Here is a 26308-nt window from a genome sequence, read left to right as displayed (position 1 = left end):
TTCTTTTCTTTTCTTTTCTTTTCTTTTCTTTTCTTTTCTTTTCTTTTTTGAGACCAAATCGTTCTATGTGGCTCTGGCTGTCCTGGAACTCACTATGTAGGCCAGGCTAGCCTCGAACTCTCTGGAGTGCTGGGATTAAAGGCATGTTTTGCTGCTCATAGCCCAAACTAACTTTAAAAAGGAGTTAGAGTGGTGACCGCTTTGACAACCACCAGGCTTGCCTGGCACTAACAGTGCCACCATGAACCAAATTGGTTTCTCTGCCTTAATCTTGTGAGAGGGGGTAAAAGAGGAGGGGGAGAGATCAAGCGATTGAGTGTGTGTGTGTGTGTGTGTGTGTGTGTGTGTGTGTGCATGTGTGCGTGCGTGTGGTGCTGAGGCTAGAACCTGCGGCCTTCTGCATTGAGCTCCAGCACAGTGCACCTCTGCCTTCCTCTATGCCCAGGCCTGTTGTGAGCAGGTGTTGTAGTCTGTTCCCAGCCACTAGCTCCTGGGTACATCCCACGGAGAGGAAAGGAAAGCAGCTTTTTACTAACAGTGGGAGCGGGGGAGGGCTTTTCCGAGCAGCTGGGTTTTGCCTGTCTCTGAACCAATCGTCACTGAAACTGGGCAGTGTCTGTGAAATGTCCAGTCGTGGACACTTCTAGGTCACACAGCCACTCTTGGGTAAAGGCAGAGTAGCTCAAATAGAAGGGAATGAACTAAGAGGAGTGAGGGAAAGAATGGTGTTCCCGCTAGAGGGGAGACTGACCGTCGGGAAGCAAGCGTGACAGGACAGGTTCCTGAGGGAATCGTTATGCTCCCAGATTGCAGAGAGCACTGCAGTTCATCTGGAGAGGGGGAGAGATGCGTGTCTGTGCACACACATGTGCTTGTAACATGTGTGGTTGGGTGTGTGAAGGCCAGAGATAGATGTTGTGTCCTCAGTGGCTTCTCCACCTTATTTGTTGATGAATACTGGAGCACAGTGAGCGCTAGGCCTGCCCATGAGCCGCTGGAATCATTTGTCTCAGCCTCCCCAGTGCTGCGATTACACACCCCACTTTTACTTGGGTTTTGGGGATCCAAACTCAGGCGCTCATGCTTGTGGGACAAGCATTGATTTGCCCAATGAGCCACCTCCACAAACACACAGTCTGTTCTTAATTTTGCAGAACTCTTCAGGAGGAAAGAGGTGATGCGGAAGATTTGTCAAGCAGAAATGGAGGCACATGATCAGAACACTGATTTTGAGGGTTTTTTTTTGTTTTTTGTTTTTTGGTTTTTTTTTCTTTTCAAACGTACTATTTTTCTTTCATTTTATTCATGGTTTTAGTTAGAGGACAAAATAATGGGATTTCATTATGATCTTCTCATACCCATTGTATCTTATTAGAATTTTTCTTTTTCCTGTCTCTCCCTCCCTATCATTGACCCCTTTCTTCCCACCAAACAGTCCCCATTTTGAATAGGTAGGTATGTATGTATGCATGCATGCATGTATGTTTTTAGTGTGTGTGCATGTGTGCTGTTCTCTACACAGGGCTAGGAGTTGACCTGAACTCCCCTCTTTGATCACTCCCACAGTGTGTAGGGAGGCAGGGCCACTCACTGACCCTGTGCTCTCTGATTCAGCTAGTCTCTGTGGTGGTTTGCCCAGAGATCCGCTTTGCCCACCTCCTGGGATTACAGACAGGCCGCCACTCCTACTTGGCTGTTATGTGGGCGCTGGGCATCTGAGTTTCAGTCCGCAGACTCGCATGGCAGCGCTTTACCCACGGAGCCATCTCCCCAGCCCCCTATGTATTTAAATCCTGACTCTGCCTGTGGGAGGAAACATGTGATATTTTGTCTTTCTGCTCCTCTACCCTGCCCTCTTCTTTTCTCTCCCTTTAGAGATCTTCCCACCTTATATTTCTGCTTCTTATGTCCTAAATACACACATACATATATTGACGATTTGAGTTTCATACTGTTTCATTCTTTTAAGTCTTTTGTTTGTTTCTGAGACAGGGTCTCACTCTGTAGGCCAAGATGCCCTTGAATTTGCAGTAAACCTCCAGCCTCAGTCACCTGATTATTGGTCCTATAGTCATATCAGGCATCACCCTTAGATTCAAAGACACTATTTTCTTCATGCTGAGACTTATCATCTCTGTATGCCTCTTTTGTTTTCATCCTTCTGAGGTCATGGGTCTTCCATCTCTCTGAAACTCCCAAATACAACCTTCTGGGTCTTGTGTGGCAATCTCTCCTCTTTTGTTGGATGCTTTTGGGAGGTAACAATGGGCTATGTCACTGGTAAAATGCCTGAAGCAAGACCCCGGGCTTAATTCCCAGTATATGTAAATAGGTAAATAAATAATAATAATAAATGGCTGCTTTTAGAAACCTAACAATGACCTGTTACTGAATAGGCAAGAGACAGCTGTCAGCACCCCTATTCCCCAAGGCTCCCCAAGCTCAGTGTTCTCTTTCAAGTTTGTATTTCTGGAGATGAGGTAATTTTCCCTCAAGAAGCCTTCCCTGTTGTATAGGTAACCACTGTTCTTTGCACCTGAGCCTCCCTCCCACCAACCCCATCTATCAGCCCCATTGGCCCCCAGCTGGTCTTTGGCTCTCAGAGCTTTGCCACTTGTTGCAAACTCCTGCTCTAAAAGGCAGTGGAACAGCCAGTTTCCTGCTCCTCCAATGGCCTGTGTGTCTCTGAGCCCAGGCTCCTACAGCTCTGAAGCTGGGATGGTGAGAATCTCAGAGGAGAGCCTCACAAAGTGCTCTGAGTGCTCTGAGGAAATTGATTAGGTGGATGGAAGCATTGTTTGCAACCATCAAGCCGGCCAGAGAAGGCAGTTGTGGAAATACAGTGATTCACCATTTTTAAAGTGATAAAGGTCCTTTGTCATTTCAGATATTCTTCCAGAAGAGATTCATTTCAGCAGTAAAAACCCAAGACTGCTTGATTTGAAATGTTTACAGAAAAAATAAATATTGGTTAATAGGTTTAAAGAGGCACTTTCATTATCAGTGATTGCTGTAACATCTTGTTTAAATCTTTCTAGCATCTCTCCTGAAGGGTTTGAAGCACGCCAATATCATCCTCTTACATGACATTGTTCACACCAAAGAGACTCTGACCTTCGTATTTGAATACATGGTGAGTTCTCCAGACTCTTACTACATACGAGGGAAATGACCTAGTACTTGTATAATAAATCTGTTAATATTTTATGGCACGATAAAACTTCCATTATGATGTGAAAGTATGATGGATCATTGATGTGCTAAGCGGGACCTTGCTGCTCTCACTGGCAATTAGTACTTCTTTTATTTAAAATTTATTTTAGAATATTTACTTTACATCCCAAGGGTGCCCTCTCCCTCGTCTCTCCCAGTCCCTCCCTTTTCTCTCCTCCTCCCCTTTCCCTCTCCTCCCCCCCCAGAAAAGGGGAGCCCCCCCTTTCCCCATATCAACCTTCCCCAGAACATCAAGTCACATCAGGACTGAGCTACCTTCCCTGAGGCCAGGCAAGGTCGCCCTGCCAGGGGTAGGGCATCCAAAAGCAGGCACCAGAATCCATGATGGAAACAGTCTCCTCCCCTACACTCGCCAGGCAGCCCACATGAAGACCAAGCTGCCCATGGGCCACATATATGCAGGGGGCCTAGGTCCAGACCATGCCTGCTCCTTCATTGATGTCCCAGGCTGGCAATTAGTACTTCTTCACCTGGATTTTGTTTGTCGTGTCCCCCTCACCACCAGTAATAAACTAGGATTTTTGCTTTCTCATAAAACTTTGGACTTTTTGAGGGCCATTTTAGTTACTAGTAGAATCTGATTTTGTTCCTTTGACTAAATGGATGGACATAAAACACAAGATATTTAAAGACCATATATAAGACTAATAAAGAATAACTCAATTTGTATTTTGGAAAGGAAAGAAAAGATTCAAATGAACAAAAAGAAACTCTGAGGTAAGTGTACTTGACCTGCCTTCAAGGCCACTTGGAAAGTGAAGGCTTCCTGTGCTGTGCTCTGTGTCAGCCACTCACATGAGCATCTCTGTGTCAAGAAGCAGGCTCCCTTGTGCCAGCAGCCAGCTAGAAAGGCACACTATATCTGACCTTAACAATGGGTATCAGAAAAATCTGGCTATTTTTCTCCTACACGGTAGTCTCAAACATTCGGATGGTTTTGTTGTATCTCCTCATCGGGTCTACGGTGCGATGTAGGGTACTGTCCATGCACCACTGACTTGCTCTGCCCTCTCTCTCTCTCTCTCTCTCTCTCTCTCTCTCTCTCTCTCTCACTGGTTTGTTTAGCACACCGACCTGGCCCAGTACATGTCGCAGCATCCTGGAGGACTTCATCCTCACAATGTCAGGGTGAGTACTGTCAGTCAGGCTCTCCTCTGGCCTGCCAGGGGAGGAGCATCTGGAAACAGACAACCATCCCAGAGTAAAGTCTGTGATCTGATAAAAGAACACGGGCCCAGGCATAGTGGTTTATGCCTTTAATCCCCCAGTATTCTGGAGACTGAAGCAAAAGCATTATTGTGAGTCCAAGGCCAGCCCGGCTTACATAGTGAGTGCTAGGTTGCCTAGACTACAGTGTGAGACCCTGTCTCACAACAACAGCTAAGCAAACCAAAAGATAGTTATCATCAATACTCTAAGGAAAAAAAAGTTATTCCTCAAGATACAAAGATGTGTAGCTATACAGCCTAACCCAACAGTGTGTGTTTAGATTTATGGACCAGTTAAATATAATTATGTCAAAGGGAGAGAAGAGAGGCAGGAGCCAGTATGAAATAGACCCTTTTCTTAGCAGGCTATTGGGGCCTGTGATAGTTTGTAATGCCTAGTCTAGCAGGTCCTACTATACACAAGAGGCTAAATCCCACTTTCTACTTCATCAGAGCAGAAATCATAAACCCTTTGCTAGCTGCAATTCTATATGTGATGCATTTTAGAAACGATTTGTATTTTAAACTTTTCATTCCTCAGGGTTTTATTGACAGCAGTGAAATATATGAAAGTTGCATTTGGTGTAACTATTCATTTAGGTAATGTTTACTTATGTTTAATATTTAATTATGCTTAATAAACAAATATTATTCATTTATTAAAGAACTGTACATTGAGTACTGAATGCTGCATTAAGTTCTGACGATTCAATTTTGAAGAGTTTGTGTTTCTTATCTGCAATGAGTTTAAAGTACAGCATGGCCTTTATTAGTTAGTTAGAAACACAACATTTAGTGCTTGGCTATGTGCACAGGAATTCTATGGCACACTTAGTAAGCAGAAAGAGCCTACTCAGAGGAGCAAACCTTTAAGAGGGAGGTTTAAAGACAAGGAATGGTGAGGAGTAATAAAAGTTAAAAAGCAGTGCGGAGCCACGCTAGAGAACTAGGCAGGAATAAGCTTGTGGTGGCATACACCAACAGTCCCAGCATTCTGGAGGTGGAAGCAGGAAGCGCTCAAGATCAAGGCCAGCCTGGGCTTTAGAGACCTTGTCTCCACACCACCATCAAAAGAAAAGGGGGGAGGGTCTCAGAAAAGGAGGTAGAGAGAATGAGAAGTAGACAGGGAAACAAGGAAAAAGGAAATGTGTAGTAGTCTCAAGGACCCTCATGAGGATAAAACATTAAATTGTCCACATGCCTATTTTTGTGGGGGGAGGTTGTTAATGTTGTTTTACGAGATTTATTATTTTTTGAATATTTGCAATTATGTGTATACATAATTGCAAGCACCCACAGAAGGAAAAATGGGTGGGGGCATTTGATACCCTGGTATTGGAATTACAAATGGTTATGAGCTGTTGTGTGGGAGCTGGGCACCCCGACTCCTGTCCTCTGCAAGAGCAGCCAGCATCATAACCACTGAGTCACCTCTCCAGCACACTGACTCTCCTTTTTTAAAGTGGCAGTACTTAACAATTCCAGTAGAGATTTTAGTATGTTTATCCCTCAGAAGCTAAGCAAGAAGGAAGAGCCTGGGTAAGATACTAAGCCTCATTCAGGAAGGCAAACGGGTTAGATATTAGAAGAGGGAGAAAATAGGGAATAGGACAGGAGCACCACAGAGGGCTTCTGAAAGACTCTACCCAGCAGGGTATCAAAGCAGAGGCTGAGACTCACAGCCAAACTTTGGACAGAGTGTAGGAAACTTTATGAAAGAAGGGAGAGGGGATAGAAAAACCTGAAGGGGACTGGAACTCTACAAGGAGAGCAACAGAACCAAAAAATCTGGGCCCGGGGTTCTTTTCTGAGACTGATACTCCAACCGAGGTCCATGCATGGAGATAACCTAGAACCCCTGCACAGGTGTAGCCCATGGCAGCTTAGTGTCCAAGTTGGTTCCCTAGTAAGGGGAACAGGGACTGTGTCTGACATGAACTCAGTGGCTGGGTCTTTGATCACCTCTCCCTGAGGAAGGGGGGAGGAGGCAGCCTTACCAGGCCAGAGGAAGACAGTACAGCCAGTCCAGATGAGACCTGATAGGATAGGGTCAGAGGGAAGGGGAGGAGGATCTCCCCTATCAGTGGACTGGGGGAGGGGCATAGGGGGAGAAGAGGGAGGGAGAGCAGGATTGGGAGGGGATAGGAGAGGGGGCTACAGTTGGGATACAAAGTGAATAAATTGAAATAAATAAAAGGAAAAAATATTCCAGTAGAGGGGTGGAGGACAGAAGACATTTCGGTTAATTCAGAACTGGAGTTTTGCTAGATGTGGGAATAACAACCAGTGGAACAAGGGTCTAGGAGAAACTGATAAGAGAAGTCAATGCAACTGACATTGCTTCTAGACTGCGTCTAGCCTCAGATCGTTATGCTGAGATAAGCAGGACGCTGAGGAGAAAGTGCACTGCTGAAGGAAGTAGAGAGACTGATTAAATAGAACCCTTGGGGAAAAACAGATCTGGGGCTTGAGTAACTCACATACCAGACACTGAAAGGCTGAGAAAGATAGAAACACAGAAGACACAATTCCTGCCCTTAAGAGCCTTTCTACAAAAGGAGATGAGGCTGCATTCTGTAGATAGATATACAGAGAGAGAGAGAGAGAGAGAGAGAGAGAGAGAGAGAGATAAAGCCTGGAGACATGGCTTAAGGGTTAGGAGCACTTGTTGCTCTTGCAGAGGGCCTGGGTTCCCAGCACCCACATGATGGCTCACAACCATCTGTAACTCCAGTTGTACAAGATCTGCTGCCCTCTTCTGTGCCTATGTGCACTGCATGCAGGTGGCACACAGACAAAAAACATGGAGGCCAAACATTCATACACATAAAGTAAAAATAGAAAAGCATTTCAATTTCTAATGAAAAGTAAGGACTGGTCTTGTAGCTATGCAAAGAAGTAAGTGTTTTCTTGGTGTTTAATTGTTTGTATTACACTTTGTTCTTTAGTTTTGTGTGTGGTGCTGGGAATACACACACACCATGGCACAGGTATGGAGGTCAGAGGGCAGTTTGTAGAAACTGGTTCTGTCCTTCTATAGGGGTCATGGTAATCAAACTGAGGCTGTGTCAGGCTTGGTAGCAAGCATCTAACTGTGGGGTGGAGTTGGGAGAGGGGGAATAAATGATCAAAATATATATATCAAAATATATTGTGTAGAAAAAAAAGTTTTAGAAGGAAGAAGAGGCTAGAGTCAGGAATCCCGGTTGGAAGTTTCTGGTGTGCGCTAGCCTGCTGCTTGTCAGATCAGTGAGGAGGTGAATGGCTGAGGACCTGGTTTGGTAAATCCGGCATCAAGCCTGGATGAGCTTCTGGCGTTATCCACAGTGAGGCAGAGGTTGTGGGGAGACCGACTTTGAGTGGCAGGGAGCCAGGTAAGAATCTCATCACACCGGTAGTGATGGCAGAAGTGGGAAGGGATGTGAACGAGAGTAAGGAGATTTCAGTGAGCTCTTGTTGACCAGCTATACATGACAAGGAAAGGAGGTGGATGGGCAAACAGGAGTGATTTTTTTTTTCTTCTTTTGAGCTTTATTGACCGGCAGAGTGATAGCCACATTGACCAAAATGGGAGAAGTTGGCCTGGGGAGGAAGGGAAGGGGCTTTAGACGTATCCAGCCTACTTGGGGCCCACTTGGGGCTGGCCGCCCACAGGGAAATGAGCAGTAGGCAGGTGAGGAGTTGGTGAGTGTGGAGGCTGGGAGCTGAAGTACAGGTCTCAGGCCCGCGGGCACACTGGGTTTGGAATGCAGATTGAGCACAGAGACAAGACTCACAGTGGGATTCTTGTGCTAAGCAGTAAGAGAAAGGGTGGATGAAAGCAAGCCACTTCAAGGCCTGCAAGTCATCCCTGGGACTCCTGGTGGTGGAAGCCAAGAGACAGACTCAAGGAGGACAGGGCTAAGGGCATCACAGCTATCGCATGTGGTGCAGCTGGAGGCACAGCAGCACCTTCGGTGTCAGTTCCCACCTTTTCGGGACCACCTCTTGGGTGAAACCAGGGCCTTGGCCTTGCCACAGAAAAAAGGTTTCAAGTTGAGACCACATGAGGTGGAGCTGGAGTGTGTGTGTGTGTGTGTGTGTGTGTGTTATAGTCCCTTGACTTGACATTCACCTTCTACAGTCACCTCCAACTCCCACGCTGACAATCCTCTTCCTCTGCTGACTCGTAAATGCTGGATTACAGCCTTGACAGTGAGGTTGGTTAAGACAACAGTTACAGATGTGCGGCGGTTCTGGGAAAGTGGCTGGGTCTGCGATCAATTATCCAGAGTTGATGGGTGAAGGAAGAGTCAGCAAGAATATTTCTGGCCTTTGAGTAACAAGATGGATGGAGGTGGGTCCAGCGAGGGAGGACCAGGAAGGAAACGGATTTTGGAGGAATATAGTGAATTAAGCTTTAGCCTGCTGAGCGAGGGCATTATGGGATGTTCAAGTGAACATCAGAGTCTGTTAGTCTAAAAGTCAAAAGCAGTTCCGGGGCCGGGGGAGATGATGGTTCAGGGGTGAAGAGTTTGCTAAAGAAGCTTTAGGCTCCCGGCTCTGAGCCCCAGCAGCCATTCAAAAGCCAGGCGTGGTGCTGGGCATCTGTGGCCTCAGCGATGGGACTGCAGACAAGTGAATCCCTGGGGCCTGCTGGCCATCCACTCCAGCCAAAACAACAAAGTTCAGGTTCAGTGAGAGACCTTGTCTCAAAAGATAAAGTGGGGGCTGGTAGGATGGTTCAGTGGGTTTACACTTGCCACACAAGCTGAGCACCTGAGTTTGATCCTGGAACCCACTGTGGAGGAACCAACAGGCTCCTGAGAGGTGTATTCTGACATACACAGGCTCACCATGACACGAGAAATTGCCTTGCATTAAAGATTTTGAAATGCTCTGAAGACAATTGTTCACTGAGGCTGGAGGAGCAATAAGGCCCAGACTTGCTTGGTCCCATTGTAGTCTATCTTTACGCTTTTTCTTTTGTTTCCTGCTCTCTTCTTTGTCTGTCTGTCTGTTTGTTTTAAGACAGTGTCTTAATATGTAGCCCAGGTTACCCTCAAACTTACAAACACGTTATCCTCCCTCCTCAACCTCTCCAGTGCTAAGCCTCCAGTTGTGGCTCTGAGAGCCTTCTAGCCCAGATGGCACTAACTCAATAGACTTACTTCATGGCTCCCAAACTCTGGGGTGTGGGAAGCAGCTATGGAAAGAGAGGCCAAGATCCAACTTGACGCTAATTGTGAAAGCGCCTTCAGGTTTGGCTCTCCTGTAATTGCTGGAGGAAGAACCTGGCTTGAGGGCGTGGAAGAGTGAGTGGGTGGTGAGGTTTGGTAAGGCTAGGGTTTTAAGATGCTGTGAAATACCATTCTTAAATCCCCCTGGGCTTTCCCACTTACAAATGCTCGGAGGACAGAGAGGAACAGCAAGAAGTGGGTGCTGACTAATTAGGTACAGAGCCCACGGTCAGGCTCTCCGCCGACCCACTATCTCTGCCTGCCTCCCGGAGCTCACTCCCTTCCCTTCTAACATACACTATGGATTTCCCTTGTTCTCAACTTTGAATTTAAGGGTTTAAAGATAATTCATGAAGACAATGGTTCCTTTATTTAGTCTTCTCATGTTTCAACAAAGAAACAAACCAAACGGACCATCACCTGTGAGTGCTCATGGAGGCGGAGGTGAGAGGACCACTTTGTGAGTCGATTCTCTCCTTCCAGCTGAATGTGTTTTAGACGGTGAGCAAAGGGCTCCAGGCCTCACAGACAGCACCTTCACCTCCTGAGCCATCTCTCTCCCACACACACCCCTTCATTTCTCAACACCATTTAAAATACATTTTCCAGTTGTGTCTCCTGGGATAGGTTTAAAAGGGTCCCTATCGGAGCCTGGGAAAACAAAGCAATTGTAAATTCCAGACTACCGTTTCCAGGTCAACTTGGACCTGACATGCAGAGTTCATGTGCAGAAAAAATATATATATCATTCACATCTAAATCAATGCAAGTGCTCCTCCTAAGGAGACCCCAAAGTTTCACTTTAGGTTTTTAAGGAAGGGCAACTCCTTCATTATCGGGAACAAGATGGCAGGAGGAGCCAGAATCCTTTGTTTGAAATGCAGTCGCCACGATTCCCTTGCCCTTTCCCCCTCTTTCTGAATGATTCTAAAAAATCTCTCTCTCTCCCTCCTTTCATCTCTCAAGAGACACTCTCACTATATTCTTTTAGAGGGGCGTTTTTGATTTAGAGGCGAAATCAGCACACAGTGGTTCAAGTGTCCTTAGGTATGGTGTTCATCTCTTCCAGCTGTTCATGTTTCAGCTTCTGCGGGGCCTGGTATACATCCACCACCAGCGTGTTCTTCACAGGGACCTGAAACCTCAGAACTTGCTCATCAGTCACCTGGGAGAGCTCAAACTGGCTGACTTTGGTGAGTCGCCCCTCAGGTCTGCTTCTGGCCTATGAACAATGACTCTTTTGTACGCCCTTGTTTGAAGCACTGACAAGGCTCGGCCTTTGAAAACTAGAGCCCAAGAACATGACGCTGGGTGTGGACGTCAAACTCACACGCAGAAAATGTGAGGCGAGAGGCAGGGAGTGTGGAAGTCTCTTAGGATTCCATTAGGACTAGCCAGAAGCCTAAAATAGGCCCTCGTGTGATCCCACCGTCACTCTTGGTGTGGTGGTATCTGGAGAGTAGACGGTACTCAGGAGATGTGTTTACGTCTATCAGAACAGATCTCTGTCCCAGGATGGCACTAGAATGTAGCGTGACCCCTGTACAAGTGGAAACAATGCTTTGTTCTGCACCCTTAAATGTCTACGTCATCTTGACCGTTTTCCTAGCAAATGGAAGCAGACGTCCTCCTCAACGGGGTCTTTCCATTTCAGCATGCCGTAGTTTCTGTTCACAGCTCCATAATACAGAAATGCATAAACACATACTACACATATACACTTATATGTAGTTTTCAGTTCTATTCTCCTTTACCAGCACGTAGCTGAGAGTCTGTTCTTGCTTAGCATCGTGTTCCCAGTGCAGTACTAAATGCACAGTGATTTTCCTTATGGCAAGCTCTCACCATGAAGCTCCGGTTGACCTAGAACCCACTGGCAAGATCAGGCTGGCCTTGAACTGACAGCCATCCTCCTGTCTCTGTCTCCCAGGTGCAGGAATTGCAAGTATGCACGACCACACTGGATGACACACTGGTTCTAGTATTTTATTGTTGTTTGGTTGGGACTTTTCTGTTTGTTTCTTTCTTTGATTTAGATCCCGGGGATTGAACATAGGGCCTTGTGAACGAGAGGAGATTGCTCTACCACGGGGCTGCCTCTCCAGCTCTGGCACGCTGGTTCCTGTCAATAATGTTCTTGTTTTGCAGAGAAGCCCTTAAGAGGAAATGACCTCACAGTCTACCACATTAACTAATTTGGACCAACAGTCCTCCCTCTTTTTCTGCTAAACTGGCAGAGAGGGCCATAGAGTACAGAAATGTAAAGCAGACACAATCATCCCGAGCCAAGTTATTTCACTGCTCCCGCAGAGCTGCAAGTGCAGTATGCAGTGTTGTAGAAACAAACTTCCCTGGCCCGCGCAGTCAGAGCTGTCATGGCAGCCCCAGTCTTCACCTGTCACGGGGCTCCACCATCCTTCAGATATCGCCTCGTGGCATACTTGAGTGTAGTTGTCAGCCCCAGCTCATCACAGCTCAGAGGAAAGAGGAAGAGGAAGCAGAAGCCACAACCCATCCACAAAGGGCACGACCCGAAAGCTCAACATCAGCTCTGTTCCTACCAAGTAGGCAAGAACTTAGCCACCTGACCATACTCCACTGCCTCATCCAGTTACAGTGTGGGCCAAACTTAAGGAATCTTCCCAGGGTGGTCGGATGCTTCCGGGGGAACGCCCACCCCCTTGGTTTTGGTTTCCGTGTTGTTTATATGCTCCGCAGTACAGTGGGTCACCAGTACTCCCAGAGAGGCCCAGGGTAATGGGTACCATCCTCACCCTCTTTGGACAGGTCTTGCTCGAGCCAAGTCCATCCCTAGCCAGACATACTCTTCGGAAGTGGTGACGCTCTGGTACCGGCCACCTGACGCACTGCTGGGAGCCACGGAGTACTCCTCAGAGCTAGACATATGGTAAGAAATAGTGCCAAAAAAAAAAAAAAATGAGGGTGCCGGTGATGGCTGCCTCACTTTCCATCTGTGTTCCATCTTAGCAATTATTTTAATAAGGATACGCATTGTTTGTGCATGGAAACCAACCGTGCTTTGTAATACACTCCTCACTTGATTTTTTGTGTCCTGTGGGGTTTCATGGGTAAAGAAACAATGTTCCAAAGAGGGCTTTCCCGAGCTATCTGCTGTCGTCATCTCATCACACCCCTCCTAGCTTGTCACCCCTTCATTCCTTTGCCTGTTCCCCTTCTTGTCCACTTGTCATCAGAGAAACAGACATTCACCCTCGACCTACAGACAGGCAGGTGGACAGACAGACACACACAACCGTAATACAAATTAATATTAAAAAAAATAAAGATAGCTGTTCCATGGTGGTGTACCCCTTTAATCTCAGCACTCGGGAGGCAGAAGGGGTGGATCTCAGTGAAAAAAAACAAACTAATAATAATAATAATAATAATAATAATAATAATAATAATAATAGGGCTGGAGAGCTGTCTCAGCGGTTAAAGGCCACTGACTGCTCTTCCAGAGGACTTGGGTTCAATTCCCAGCACCCACATGGCAGTTCCCGACTGTCTGTAACTCCAGGATCTGATACCTCAGACATACATGCAGGCAAAACACCAGTACCAATAACAATAAATGTTTAAAAATGACAATAAGCTCCCCCCATCAGAGGTTGAATGTGACCAGGATGCAAGCCTGTGAATGAGGTATGGAGGATTTACCGGCGTACAGTGGGTAGCGGGTGCCCTCAGGCACTTCCTAGAGCCAGAATGCCACGTTGTGTGGGCCTTACACTTTACATATTTATTGGAAGGTTCGTGTATGGAGGTCAGACGACACCAATGTGAGTCAAGGCCCTCTTTTCACTGTATAGGTTCCGGGGGCTCAAACTGAAGTTGTCAAGCTTAGCAACAGGCTCCTTTACCCCCTGAGCCATCTGCCAGCCTCCATCACTTTGCTCTTACTTCTTGAGCTAGCCTGGGCATGTGAGGACTTCACAGGTCTCACCCGCTCCTCAGAGGTAATAAAACACATGGACCTTTTCCAAGGCTTTATAGGAATGTGGGCTCTATTTTTAAAAATCAGTTATAGAGGTTTTTCTTTACATGCTTATTTTTAAAGTTCAGCTGTTATTTGATTTGAATGTAACAAGACAGCATTTTCTTTTTATTCTAGTAACAGAAGATTTTTTTAATTTTATTAAATATAATTAAATCATTTTCCTTTTCCCTTTTCTCATTCTAACCACTCTTATGTCTCTCTCTCTCTCTCTCTTTCTTCACTCCCTCACAAATTCATGGCCTTATTTCCTTTAATTGTGCTTACATTGTGTGTGTGTGTGTGTGTGTGTGTGTGTGTGTGTGTGTGTGTATAAAATCTATAAATACTGCTGAGTCCATTTAGTATTGTTTGTATGTATATGATTTCAGGACTGACCACTTAGATAGCCGTAGCCTATTAGGGGGCTAATCCCAGGGGAAGGCTAATTTTCCAGCGCCCAGCAGCATTTCCTTGTTGCCTGTAGCTCTTTGTCTAGGAGTGGGTCCCTGTGAGATTTGCCCCCTCTGTGTTAGCATTTCTGTCGCTGTTCTTGTTCAGGTCTTTTTAAGCAGCCATCTTATTGAAGCGTGGTGGAGTGAAGCCTCATTGTCCTGTCTAGGAGACACAATCTCACAGCAGACTCCCTGGCCCTCTGGCTCTGACAGTCTCTCTGCCCCTTCTTCCTCCATGTTCCTGAGCTTTAGGTGTAGGGGTTGTGTTGTGGGCGTGTCCACCGGGGATAGGCACCCCTGATGGGCTGTCCTCTATACTTTCACAGCTGTGAAAGACCATGGTCCCACTAGCCTCAGGAGCTGGCTGGGTTTTTCAGTGCCAGGCATGATTTCCTTCCTGTTAAGCGGGCCTTGGAGCTAATTGAGAGCTGTCGGTTACTGCCTGGTAGCACTATTGCTCCCTTAGGGACTGCTTGACTTCGGTCATCGTTATGGATACAGGCATCCCAGCTGGGTGGGACTGTTCCTGCCTCTCTCCCTTGGCAGCCTGTACAGCGCCTTCCAGTGCTGTGAAAGCTCATCCTGAGGGAAGGAGGCTTTCAGGTCAGACCCAGCACGGAGCCTCTGGGTCCAGCATCTGCAGTACATGTCAATGGTATGGTAGATTTTTTTTTTTTTTTAACCAAGCAGGTAATTTTTAAGCAGTGCTAAACGTCTAGATTTCTCAAAAAATTGGGAAATTAAGATGTCCCCCCTCCCCCCCAGTGTAACTAGCTGTGGGCTTCTGATACTGAGTGCCATTCCTAGAGCTGTCACCTGCTACTCAACTGCGCTAGAACCATCAGCCCACCCTCTCTTCAGGCTCAACCTCAAAGGCCTTCAGCAGGCTCCGGGAGCTCAGCTCTGAATGACGCCTTTCAGCTGGTGTTTCCCAGGCAGAGGGGAGCACCTTCCAGCCACCAATTTTAAACTCTGTTATATTATAGAATATTTAAAACAATGAGATGTATATAATACACATAGGAAGATCGGCGAATCTCAGTGGAGCGATTTTGTCATTTCCTTGGTAATGTCTGGTGACATCTTTGTTGTCACAGCTGGTGGAAGGTACCGGCAGCTGGAGTAGAAAAGCTTGGGAAGCTGCTTAAGGTCCCGTACTGCAAAAGACAGCTTCTAAGGAAAACATTTATTCAGCACACCAAGAACAGGGGGGCAGCCAGCGTCAGAAGCACAACCCCAAATCCGCGTGCAGTGGCTACGGCCCAGTCAACGCTTTCTACTGTCCTGTGCACCTTTCTGTGCAGCCTGCCTTCCATGGAACGGGCTTCTGCCTGACCTTTATCTTAGTTTCCGGCCCTCACCCCCTTTCTTCTTTAGAAACAAATAATTTTCCGTTTTTGTTTGTATTCTTAAAAAGAAAAAAAAAATCTTTTAACTGCTTCATTTTTGCCTACTTTGGAATCTTTTAAAAATAATTTTTAAAAATTACATCTATTTACTCGTTGGGGGTGAGAGATGAGTACAGCGGCTTAAGTATGAGGTCAGAGGACAGCTTTCAGGAGCTGGTTCTCTTCCTTCTACTGTTTGGGTCCTCCAGCTTGAATGAAGCTCTTCAGGCTTAGCAGCAAGTACCTTTACCAGGTTAGCCATCTCACCAGGCTCAATCTGAGCTTTGTAAAAGCAGTATTATATTGTATTCAGTCTTCCGTGGCTTGTTTTTCTTCCTCCCGCCCCCCACCCCCCAATGTAATGAATTCTAAGACTCATCCACTTCCTTTTCATCATCCTCTCTGCTGAATTTTTTTAAGGTAGTTTATTGGTTATTTATATTACAAGTAGTCTCTCCCCATGCAGGACTTTTGTCTTCTAATCTTGACGTCTTCTTTTTGAATGAAAGGATTTTAATTGATGGATTTGCTTTGTCTGTGTTTGCATGTGCAGGCGCTCATGCCACAGTGAGGATGTGGGGCTCAGAACACAGCTTTCAGGGCCTTTCCCTTCTGACATGTGGGTTCCAGGGATTGAACTCAGGTTGAGAGTTTTGGCAGCAAATACCTTTACTCACTGAGCCATCTTGCCAGCCCTTGAACAAAGTTCTTAATTTTTTTTTTTTTTAAGATTTATTTGAGTGCTTTATCTGCATGTACACTTTCACGCTAGAAGAGGGCATCAAATTCCAGTATAGATGGCTGTGAGCTACCATGTAGCTGCTGGGAACTGAACTCGGGACCTCTGGAAGAGCAGACGGTACTCTTAACTGCCGAGCCATCTCTTCAGCCCCCAAAATTGTTAATATTTTTAATATTTTGTTAATATTTTTCTTTTTGCTTCCCCCTTTTTATTTCTTGTTTTAAAAAAGTCTTTCCCGGACGTAAGAATAAAACACCATAAATCTTTTTTATTAAATTATTTATACGTTCATTTTACACCCCATTGCAACTCCACTCCCTCCTCTCCTCCCACCCACCACCCACTTGCCCCATACCCTCGTTTTCCCCATCTTCCCACCCCCAAGCACCAGCCCGCCCTGGCACATCAAGTCACATCAGGGCTCAGTGCCTCCTCTTTCACCACGGCAAGATGGTGAAATGGCCCTGCTAGGGAAATGGGATCCAGAGGGAGGCAACAGGGTTTGAATCAGAGTCGGCCTGTGCTCTAATTGTTAGGGGACTCATTTGAGGACCAAGCAGCCCATCAGCTTCGCGCGTGTAGGGGGCCTAGGATGCTTTTTTATAGTAACCCACCAAGTCCAGTTTACTCGGCACGTCTATGCATGGGGGTGATGCCATCTGCTGGAGTATGCTCAACCCTAGGGCCACAGCCTTCCCCAGCACCCACCAGCGTCAGTCGTCTTCAGCTAGGCGAGGAGGCTTGTGAGCCCTTTCTTCTCCAGGTAGGCAAGTTACTGGGTTGACCTTGTCCAAGGCCTGAGAGCATGCCAGCTTTCTTCTATATCAAATTTCCATGAATGCCTGGTCTGTCTCTAAGCTCTTCCTTCTGTCACGCTGAGGTCAGTTTATCTGTCCTTGTACCGATATGTTAATTTCCACAGCTTTATAATAATAATTGATAGTTCACAGGACCTGTCTCACCCCTCGTGAATCTGTGTTTCCAGTTACGTAAAAACTCCTAAGAGGGTTTTCATTAGAATTGCATAGAATGTATAGAATATTGTGAAAATAATTAGGCCCTTCATTTTTATAGATACGTATAATAAGTGTATTATATATGTACACACACACACACACACATATATATATATAGAGAGAGAGAGGAATAGTCTCATGTACTCATGTAGCCCAGGCTAGTCTGAAACTCTGCTTGTAGCTGAGGATAACCTTGAACTCCTGATCCTCCTGCTCCTACCTCCCTGTAAGTGTGCGCCACTATGCTTGACTTCCAAGTGATCGGCACAACCTATCTTTCCGCCTGTGTAAGTCTTCTGCAACGACTGTGGGAACATTTTATACCTTTTTGTTTAAGGCCGAACGTATCTAAAGCAAAAATCCTTCTAAATCTCTGTTATTGCTGATCGTTTTTCTTGGTCCCCACGTGTGGTATCTTTTCCTGAGAATGTGGTCTTTGATAGTTATAGGTTAACTTTCCTGCAATTATATTTGTGATATTTTTGTGTGTGAAAAGTGGTAAGGAAACTTTGTGTAAAGCAAAACAACAGAAAAGGTCAGAATGCCCTACAAGAGCACATGAGGGTGCATGACTGAAGGGATTCAAAGGTCAGTCAAGGGTTCCCTTGGAGAGGGTTTGCATCAGAAAATGCTGAGATCATATGTGTGTGTGTGTGTATGTATGTATATATACACACATATGTGTGTAATTAAAACTATACTTTATGTATGGCAATATACTTTATATATTATATAACATTATAGTTTCATGTTTTATATAGTTTTAAACAGAGAAAAAAGGCAAAAATTTTTCAGGTTACAACCTCCCTGTGCTGATCCCAGAGGCTGGAGAGATGGCTCAGGAATTACAAGCACTGGCTGCTCTTCCTGAGGACATGGGTTTGATTCCCAGCATCCACAGGGAAGCTGACACCCACCTGTAACTCCAGTGTCAGGGGAATCAAAGTATTCTTCTAGATTTTTCAGGCACTAGGCACAAATGTGGTGTATAGGCAAACATGTAGGCAAGATGCCCATATACATAAAATTGAAAATAAATAAATATTTAAACTTTAAAGATTTTGTTTAAAGTTTAGTTAGTTAGTTAGTTAGTTAGTTAGTTAGTTAGTTAGTTAGTTTTTTTGAGGCAGGGTTTCCTGTTGTAGCCCTGGCTGTCCTGGAACTTGTTTTGTAGACCAGGCTGTCCTTGAACTCACAGAGATCCACCTGCCTCTGCCTCCTGAATGCTGAGGTTAAAGGTCTATGACACCCCACCTCCCAATCTTTTCAAAACAATTTCTTTAAGGACATTTTTCTAAGTGGGCTAACACAGCAAACACGTTCAGTGGCGTCGTGTCTAATTCCTATTGCTCTATAAGGCGATGAGATTGCATAAAAAGCCCCATGTTCACAATCACCGCCCCAAAGGAGTAACGTGTGTGGGATTCTTCTGCAGTGCAACTTGGATAGGTTTTTAAGGGCGTTTATTAAGGGTGGGAAATGCAGCTTAATTAGTAGAGAACTTGCTTAGAAAGCACAAAAGAGAACCTTCTTCCCCCAGCCCTCAGCAGCTGCGGTGGTACATTTCCTGTGCACCCAGCGCTAGGGAGGGGGTGAAGACGGAGGAGGCAGAGTTCAAGGTCAGAGCTCAGAGCTCCAGCCCAGGTGCTGGATGAAAATCTGGGTTTTGTACAAGAGCACCAAAGCTCTAACTGCTGAGCCATCTCTCCAAAAAATGTTTTTGTTTTTGTTTTTGAGACTCTGTTATTTATTAATGTATCTTACGTAAGTACTGTTCTGCCATCTAGATCTTGTTTTGTTTTGTTTATTCCGGATGGGGTTTCTCTGTGTAGACCTGGTTGTCCTGGAACTCTGGATCTGGATCAACCTGGATCTGTCGACCAGGCTGGCCTTGAACCGCCTGCCTCTGCCTCCTGAGTGCTGGGACTAAAGGTGTGCGCCACCACCAGCCTAGCATCTAAATCTTGAATTCTTTATATCACTGGCTACTAAAAAGAACTGTGACTCTTAGAGGAATCGTCTGATTTTCAGGTGGGAGTATGAAAGGGTCTTGGAACTTCTTTGGTGGGCCAAAGTGTTGGGTTACAAAATGATACAAAATGAATGGAGACATGTCTGAAGAAGCCTCCCCTAGCCAAATCTGGGACACTTTTATTTTAACATCAAAGTAAATTATGAGAGAAATTAATTATAGCCTAGTGAATAAGGTAAGAGTCCGTACTGGAGACAGCTGGCTAACTAGCCAGAGGGCTGGAAAGAAAAGTTCCTCCCCTGCCCCCCCACTTCCACAATAGAATGCCAACTAATGACAGAAGGAGGGAAAAAAAAAAAAGACACAGTTGGCAAGTCACTATTTTGAAACCAATACAGTAGCGCTATGTCGAAACAAGGTTCATTGATGCGTAACTAAAAGGGGAAGACTGCTGAAGAGCAAGACGTTTACACAGCCACAAAGCACAGCTTCACAAATTACTGGTCAATTACAAAGAGAAAATAGAAACTTCACGGCAGAGAAACTTGGCAGACCACACCTTACAGCGGCAATTAAAGTGAATATGATGAATAATGGAGGGCCTGACCTGTGCCTCCCAATGTACGAGATGTACGAGAGCCCAGTATCATTTATGTGTTATTCCTGGAAGAAGAAGGTCTACCCAGCTCTGATCATGAGGAACTATCAGACAAGCCCAAGTCAAGGGACAGTCTATTGAAGCAGTGGGCCTGGAACCTTTGAAAGAGCAAAGGTTGGTTGGTTGGTTGGTTTTTTTTTTTTTTTCAATTATTTTTCTTTTGGTGGTGCTGGGACTCGAACCCTGCACGTGCCTTGCACATTCTAGGCAAACAGTCTGTTGGTGCACTGTACACTCACCTGTGGAACCCCGGTGTCAGAGTCAAGAAAACGGAGAGAACTATTCCAGGTTAAAGATGCTACAGAGGCATCTCCTCTCCAACAGTGAGGTGGCTCAGCAATCACAGTAGCCTGACAGACAACCCCATAGCCAGAACCTCCACACAGGTGACAGGAGAGAGCCAACCCGGAAGTTGCCCTCCGACCTCCGCCTGTGCTCCACACCCACATCCCCACTGTGAAGTGATTATCCAGTTATATATAAATTAAAGGCACGTCCATTATTTCCGCTCACCTTGCTATTGTTGTTGGCCTACTAAAACTAAAAAGTCACCCAGAAACAGGACGGCTGACATTGCGCCTGGGTTTACTGCCTGCCCGCTTTCAGGGCCTTGCTAAAAACTGGGGTTTACGCGGAGATCCTCTTCCTTCTGGCGTTTTCCTCATCAGGGTGATAAAAAAGCGGAGAGGAGGGAAAGGCGACGCTGCTGGGTGCTGTATGCGGTGTTCCAGCTTCGGACTGAGCGTCTTTGCAGGGACACGTGACAGGCAGCCGACGTTCTTAGGGGCGCAATCAGCCATCTATACGGGAGCGTTGGCGACCACCTCATCAGTCGGGGGCCTGGGGCAAAGGCCCTGGGGGCTCTGGTGCATTAGGACAAAGGTTCTTAGCCAGGGTTCTCTAGGCCGCCAACACTTCCACTTTCTCCTTGTCCTTTTCAGACCTCAGAAGTCCCTCGTCAGGGACTGTGGGGAGAAAAGATGTTTTAGGATCATTACAACACCCCGTGGTCATTTTCTGTTTGCTTGCTTTGGGAGAAGGGTGGAGGGGCAGGGATTATATTAAAATGCACATAACATAAAACAGCGTATTTTGCCATTTAAAATAGAAAATAGTGGTAGTCGGTGCATTTGTGTCATGTGACCGTGGTCTCTGTGTTTCTCCAGAAGCTTTCGTTATCCCGTAGTGAACCTGTGCTCATTAACCGTTAAATTCCCACCAACTCTCCCATCAGCCCCTGGGAAACACCACTTTCTGCACTTGTGTAGTCTCGGCTGTTCTGTCTCTTTCACATAACTGGAACCATGCCAATATTTGCCCTTGCATGTCTGGTTTCTTTCATTTAGCATGTTTTTAAGTTTATCCTGGTCTACTACACTGAGGTTTTCATTAGGACTTATTTGTGTGGTGTGTGAGGGGTTGGGGAGAGGGAGGAAAGGGGTGTACATTCATGCAGGCAGGAATAGGATCTTGGATCCCCTGGAGCTGGAATTATTGGTGTTAACGAGCTGCCAGAAGTGGACGCCAGGAACAGAACCCGGGCCCTCTGTTAGAGCAGCCAGTGCTCTAACCACTGCACCACCTCTGGAGCCCCTAGCACACTTGACTGGCTTGATTGTGAAACAGTGTCCTCTCTTCAGTGCTGACTTCTGGTGTCTGCTGGCTTTCTGATTATGGAAAGCAGTCCCTGCCCGATTCTGCACCTTCAGGCTTCTTACGGCAAACTTTCAGACATAAAACGTGGCCCAAAAACGTGGCCCAAGGAGAGTAACTAGAAATGTGTTATTGCCATATATCATGTCACTGTGAATTAACTTCAACAGTTAAAATGAAATATGGATTTATTTCACCCAACAGAATTTTTATATGCTCCTCACATCTCTGAAACGCTAAAGACTCCTGAGATGTTTTTCTCCCCTAGGGGATTGCTGAAGGAATTTGAGGAATCTTTTTCTTCTGGAAGAATTTGTTCTTGCTTAGAATAGAGAGAGAAAAAAAATTCGGAAGTTAGCCAGAAAACATTGAAGCTGTTTGTTCTAACTTGAAGAGCAACGTTTGGAGCCATAAACTGACCCCTGCCAACTCACCAGGATCTGAAAGGTTGCACTATTTGAGGCCACCTGCTCTTTGTCCCCCACTGAGTGAGGCCTCCATCCCAGGGGCTGCCTTCCCACTCCATCCCATCTGCCCTCTGGTACTCACGGACTGGAAACCCACCGGAAGCACAAGGACACGCAGGGCATAAGAAGAGTCACAAGAATAAAGACTGAAAACAAACCTGAAGAATCAAAGGAAGTAGGAACTGATGCCTTAGCTGTACCTGGATGTGGTGAAATTTTAAAGCGTTGCCTTGCCCTCCCCTGCCCACCAGAGTCTGGGGTAGGCAAAATAGCCGTTAGTTTTGAGAGCCTGTACTTTTTTGTTGTTTTCTCTTTCTTTTTTTAACTTTAAAAAAATATGCATTGGTGTTTTGACTGCGTGTTTGTCTGAGTGAGGGTGTCAGATCCCTTGGAACTGGAGTTACAGACAGTTGGAAGCAGCCATGTGGGTGCTAGGAATTGAACCCAGGTCCTCTGGTCCTCTTAACGGCCGAGCCATCTCTCCAGCCCTTTGTTTTGTTTTTTCTTTAGGTATGATTTCTCTATGTAGCTCTAGCTGTCTTAGAACTCACTTTGTAAGACTAGGCTGGCCTTGAAATCACAGAGACCTTACCTGCCTCTGCTTCCTGAAATTTCGGGATTAAAGGCCTAGGCCACCGAGCCTGGCTGTGACCTGACCTGGCTGTTCTTTATTTTGTTTATTTATTTACTTATTTATTTAAGTTTTTCCAGGCAGAGTTTCTTTGTGTAGCCTTGGCTGTCTTGATTTTTGAACTGATTACAGGCCTGAGCCTTGCCCACTGTCAAGATTTATCTATTAATTTTATGCTCTATCTGTATGTACACCTGTAGGCCAGAAGAGGGCCTCAGATCCCTGTATAGATGATAGTGAGCCACCATGTGGTCACTGGGAACTGAACTCAGGACCTCTGGAAGAGTAGACAGTGCTCTTAACCTCTGAGCCATCTCTCCAGCCCCCCACTTTGTGTGTTCGTGTGTGCGTGTGCGTGTGCGTGACCCGTATTCTTAAGCTGAAAAAAACAAAGAAAAACTAACAGGGTTCTGAAAAACAAATTGCATAACAGGACGATAGGCTGGATTTTTTTTTTTCAAAACAACAGTTATATCCAGAAATATCTTTCAGCTTTAAAACTTTCAGCTCAAACTCACTGACATATTTAAGTATCTACCTCTTTCTTTTAAATAAAGCATTAGATGAAATAATTAAATATTCATTTAGGCACTGATGGTACTTAATGGATCTTCCAGGTACTGAAACACAATTGATTCAGGATTCTGTCTTATTTGTAAAGCATCTATATAAGCATATATATGTGCATATCTATATTGTACACATATGTACATAAGAGTATACATGCTATAGATACTGTATATGATATGTATGTGAGTATCCTCAGACTCTAGATTTGTTCAGTAAAGGTTTCAAGCTACCTTAAAATGCAAATGGGAAAATTTTTAACTAAACATTAGCATTTTCCTCTAGAACACTAAGACCCCATGCTATCTTGTACTGCTTACATAATGGTTCAAATGTTCTAGGGTTTTTCCAAGTACACTTTATGTAACTTTGTACGTCATCCTTGTCCAGATGATAAAGGATGCACAAAATTGTCTAACAAAAAGACTTCCTTCTTGGCGTCCCACAGTCACAAATATAAAAAACAAGGCGGGTCTCAGGCTGTGGCTTAGTGGTACTTAACTTTGAGAAGTCCCCCAAAAAGAAGATACCATAGAAAAGAGACCTTTGGGAGGATGGAAAAACAGGAGAGCTGCAGGTTCAAACTTAGGAATAACTATGTTGGGTCATTTTGTTTGTGATGGTGGGAGATATTTTGTGTTTTGAGAGGGTTTCATTTTCTTTTTTTTTTTTTTAAGATTTATTTTATGTATATGAGTGTTTTATCTGCATGTACACCTGCATGCCAGAAGGGGGCATCAGATCACATTATTGATAGTTGTGAGCCACCATGTGGGTGCTGGGATTTGAACTCAGGTCCTCTGATATATATATATATATCCCAAAATATTTTTAAAAGCCACAGAGGAATTATTTTTTGTTGTTATTGTTTGTTTGTATATTGTTTTTGTTTTTTGAGACAAGGTTTCTCTGTGTAGCCTTGGCTGTCTGGGGCTCACCCTGTAGACCAGGCTGGCCTTGAACTCACAGAGATCCATCTGCCTCTGCCTCCTTGAGTACTGGGATTAAAGGCATATGCCACCATGCCCAGCTCAATCTTTCTTTTAACACATCTTCTACCCTCAGATAAAACACAAGATAAGAATTAGTTTAAAATTTAATTCTCAAGAAATATGCCTTCCCCTACACAATCACTGAAAAGTAAACTAAAGAGATTATGCCTAGAAAAAGTAACTGTGTGAATACTACTAAAGGCTATATTTCAAATGAACCTCATAATAAATATTTATTACTGTGATCATTTATAACAAAAATGTTTTACTTAAAGTGTCTTCCTGATTATATCACATGAGGATGGCAGAATAAGTAAGGGAGGGGCTAGAGAAATGGCTTAGAGGTTAAGAGCACTTACAGCTCTTCCAGAGGACTGGGGTTCCATTGCCAGCACCCACAGGGCAGCCCACGACTGTCTAACTCCAGTCCCTGGGATCTGATGCCCTATTCCTGGCCTCTATGGGTATCAGGCACACACTTGGTGTTCCTACATATGTCCAGGCACTCACACATACACACTAAAAAAAAAAAAAAAAAAAAATCTTTGGAAAAATAAAAACTTACAGAATGAATGTCAGTGACTGAAGGAAAATCTGCACACAAGGTTTGCTTTGTTTTAAACCCCTTAGGAGCCAAATGGTTTGGAGAAGGGAATCAGACATGTTTAGCAATTGTCCTCAGGCAGGAGCCAAGAGCAAGCTAGCTGTATAAATGTGGAGGCACTGAGAAGCTCGGAGCGGTGACTCTTAGCTCTTCCATGGCTTGTTTTAAGACGTGCTGCATCACCGGCTCTTAACACAGAAGCTGATACCGTGGGTTAGCCCAGCAGAGGGTCCGAACCAAATGCTGAACGTGCAGAAGTTTTAGGAATGCTCAAACCAATTTATTTCACTTTAACGTTCATGTTTTTGCATGTACAAGTATGGTATATATTAGAAAGTAACCTACGTTTAATTACAGTTATAACAATCCTTCCAGTAAGGATAAAATAAGCCTCTTGACCACATCATAATAGAATTTGCAAAGGGTGAGTGTGCGTGTGTGTGCGTGTGTGTGCGCGTGTGAGAGAAAGCGTGTGTGTGTGTGTGTGTGTGTGTGTGTGTGTGTGTGTGTGTGAGGGTTGCAATCTTTTCCCTCCTGCTTCAGCCTCCCAGAGACTAGGGCTATAGCGTGCACCACTATACCCAGGGATCTTCAAAACCATTTTTAAGTTTTTAGTTGACACAGAATAATTGTATGTAGTTATGAAGCAATGTGCTTTTTCTCTCTCCTAATGGCACATACCCTAACATCTTATGGAGGTAGCATCTTGGGTTTAATTATTTAAATTGGGTGCTTGGGGCTTTCCCACCCACAGGATGGAGAGCTGGTGAGCTGAGGTGCCTTAAGCTTTATAACCGGAGCATGCGCCTGACGGCAGCTGGCTTTGCTCTGCAAGAACAAAATCTCTTTCCGTTTACTGTCCTCACTTAGGAACTTTCTGGCTCTGGGTTTTTAATAACACGTGGTCCCTATTTAGCAGTATCCAAGTATTTCTCAGAAGAAGACACTGTAGATACTCAGTTTTATATGAACGGCCTCCTTATAGATGTCTTGCTTCCTTTGCCAGGGGCGCAGGCTGCATCTTTATTGAAATGTTCCAGGGTCAACCTTTGTTTCCTGGGGTTTCCAACATCCTTGAACAGCTGGAGAAGATCTGGGAGGTAAGACAAGAATCCCTTATAAGAAGAAAGGAACACCTACGTTACTAACTGGAGCCTGATTTGCCTTAGAGATGAAGCAATCCATCTGCTCATGAGATGGAGCTTGGACCTAAGGCATGGAAACCGAATCTGCCTCAGAAATGAGCTCCTTCGGTATGAGAGGCTCTGAAGCTCCTGCTGCCCCACACCAGCCTGTTAATCCACCCACTAAAGACACTCGGTCCTCCTGCTTCCTGTTGGCAGTATTCTGTCAGTTCTCAGCAGCATTCTCTGCCAGCACTGCCTCGACCTACCTGTGCTGTGAGCCTTCAGTTTTTAACTCTACCATACATTTGGCCTGAATCTTGTTGGTGTGTGCGCACACACATATATGAATGCGCGTGTGAGCGTGGGTCTGTATAGTGT

General features: G+C 45.3%; 1 protein-coding gene across 1 annotated transcript in view; it reads left to right on the top strand.

Moving 5' to 3' along the window:
- Cdk15 (cyclin dependent kinase 15) overlaps positions 1-26308 on the top strand; it is an 89572-nt gene that overhangs the window by 18558 nt on the left and 44706 nt on the right. The window contains exons 5-9 of the mRNA XM_055616864.1: positions 3039-3133; positions 4300-4362; positions 10731-10854; positions 12449-12569; positions 25810-25903. Coding sequence (XP_055472839.1) covers positions 3039-3133; positions 4300-4362; positions 10731-10854; positions 12449-12569; positions 25810-25903 — 497 coding nt within the window. The remainder of the gene's footprint in view (positions 1-3038; positions 3134-4299; positions 4363-10730; positions 10855-12448; positions 12570-25809; positions 25904-26308) is intronic.

The sequence above is a fragment of the Psammomys obesus genome, unplaced genomic scaffold (genome assembly GCF_907164565.1).
Source record: "Psammomys obesus unplaced genomic scaffold, mPsaObe1.curated_primary_1811, whole genome shotgun sequence".
Taxonomy (NCBI): domain Eukaryota; kingdom Metazoa; phylum Chordata; class Mammalia; order Rodentia; family Muridae; genus Psammomys; species Psammomys obesus.
This window is presented reverse-complemented; position numbering and strand designations above follow the sequence as displayed.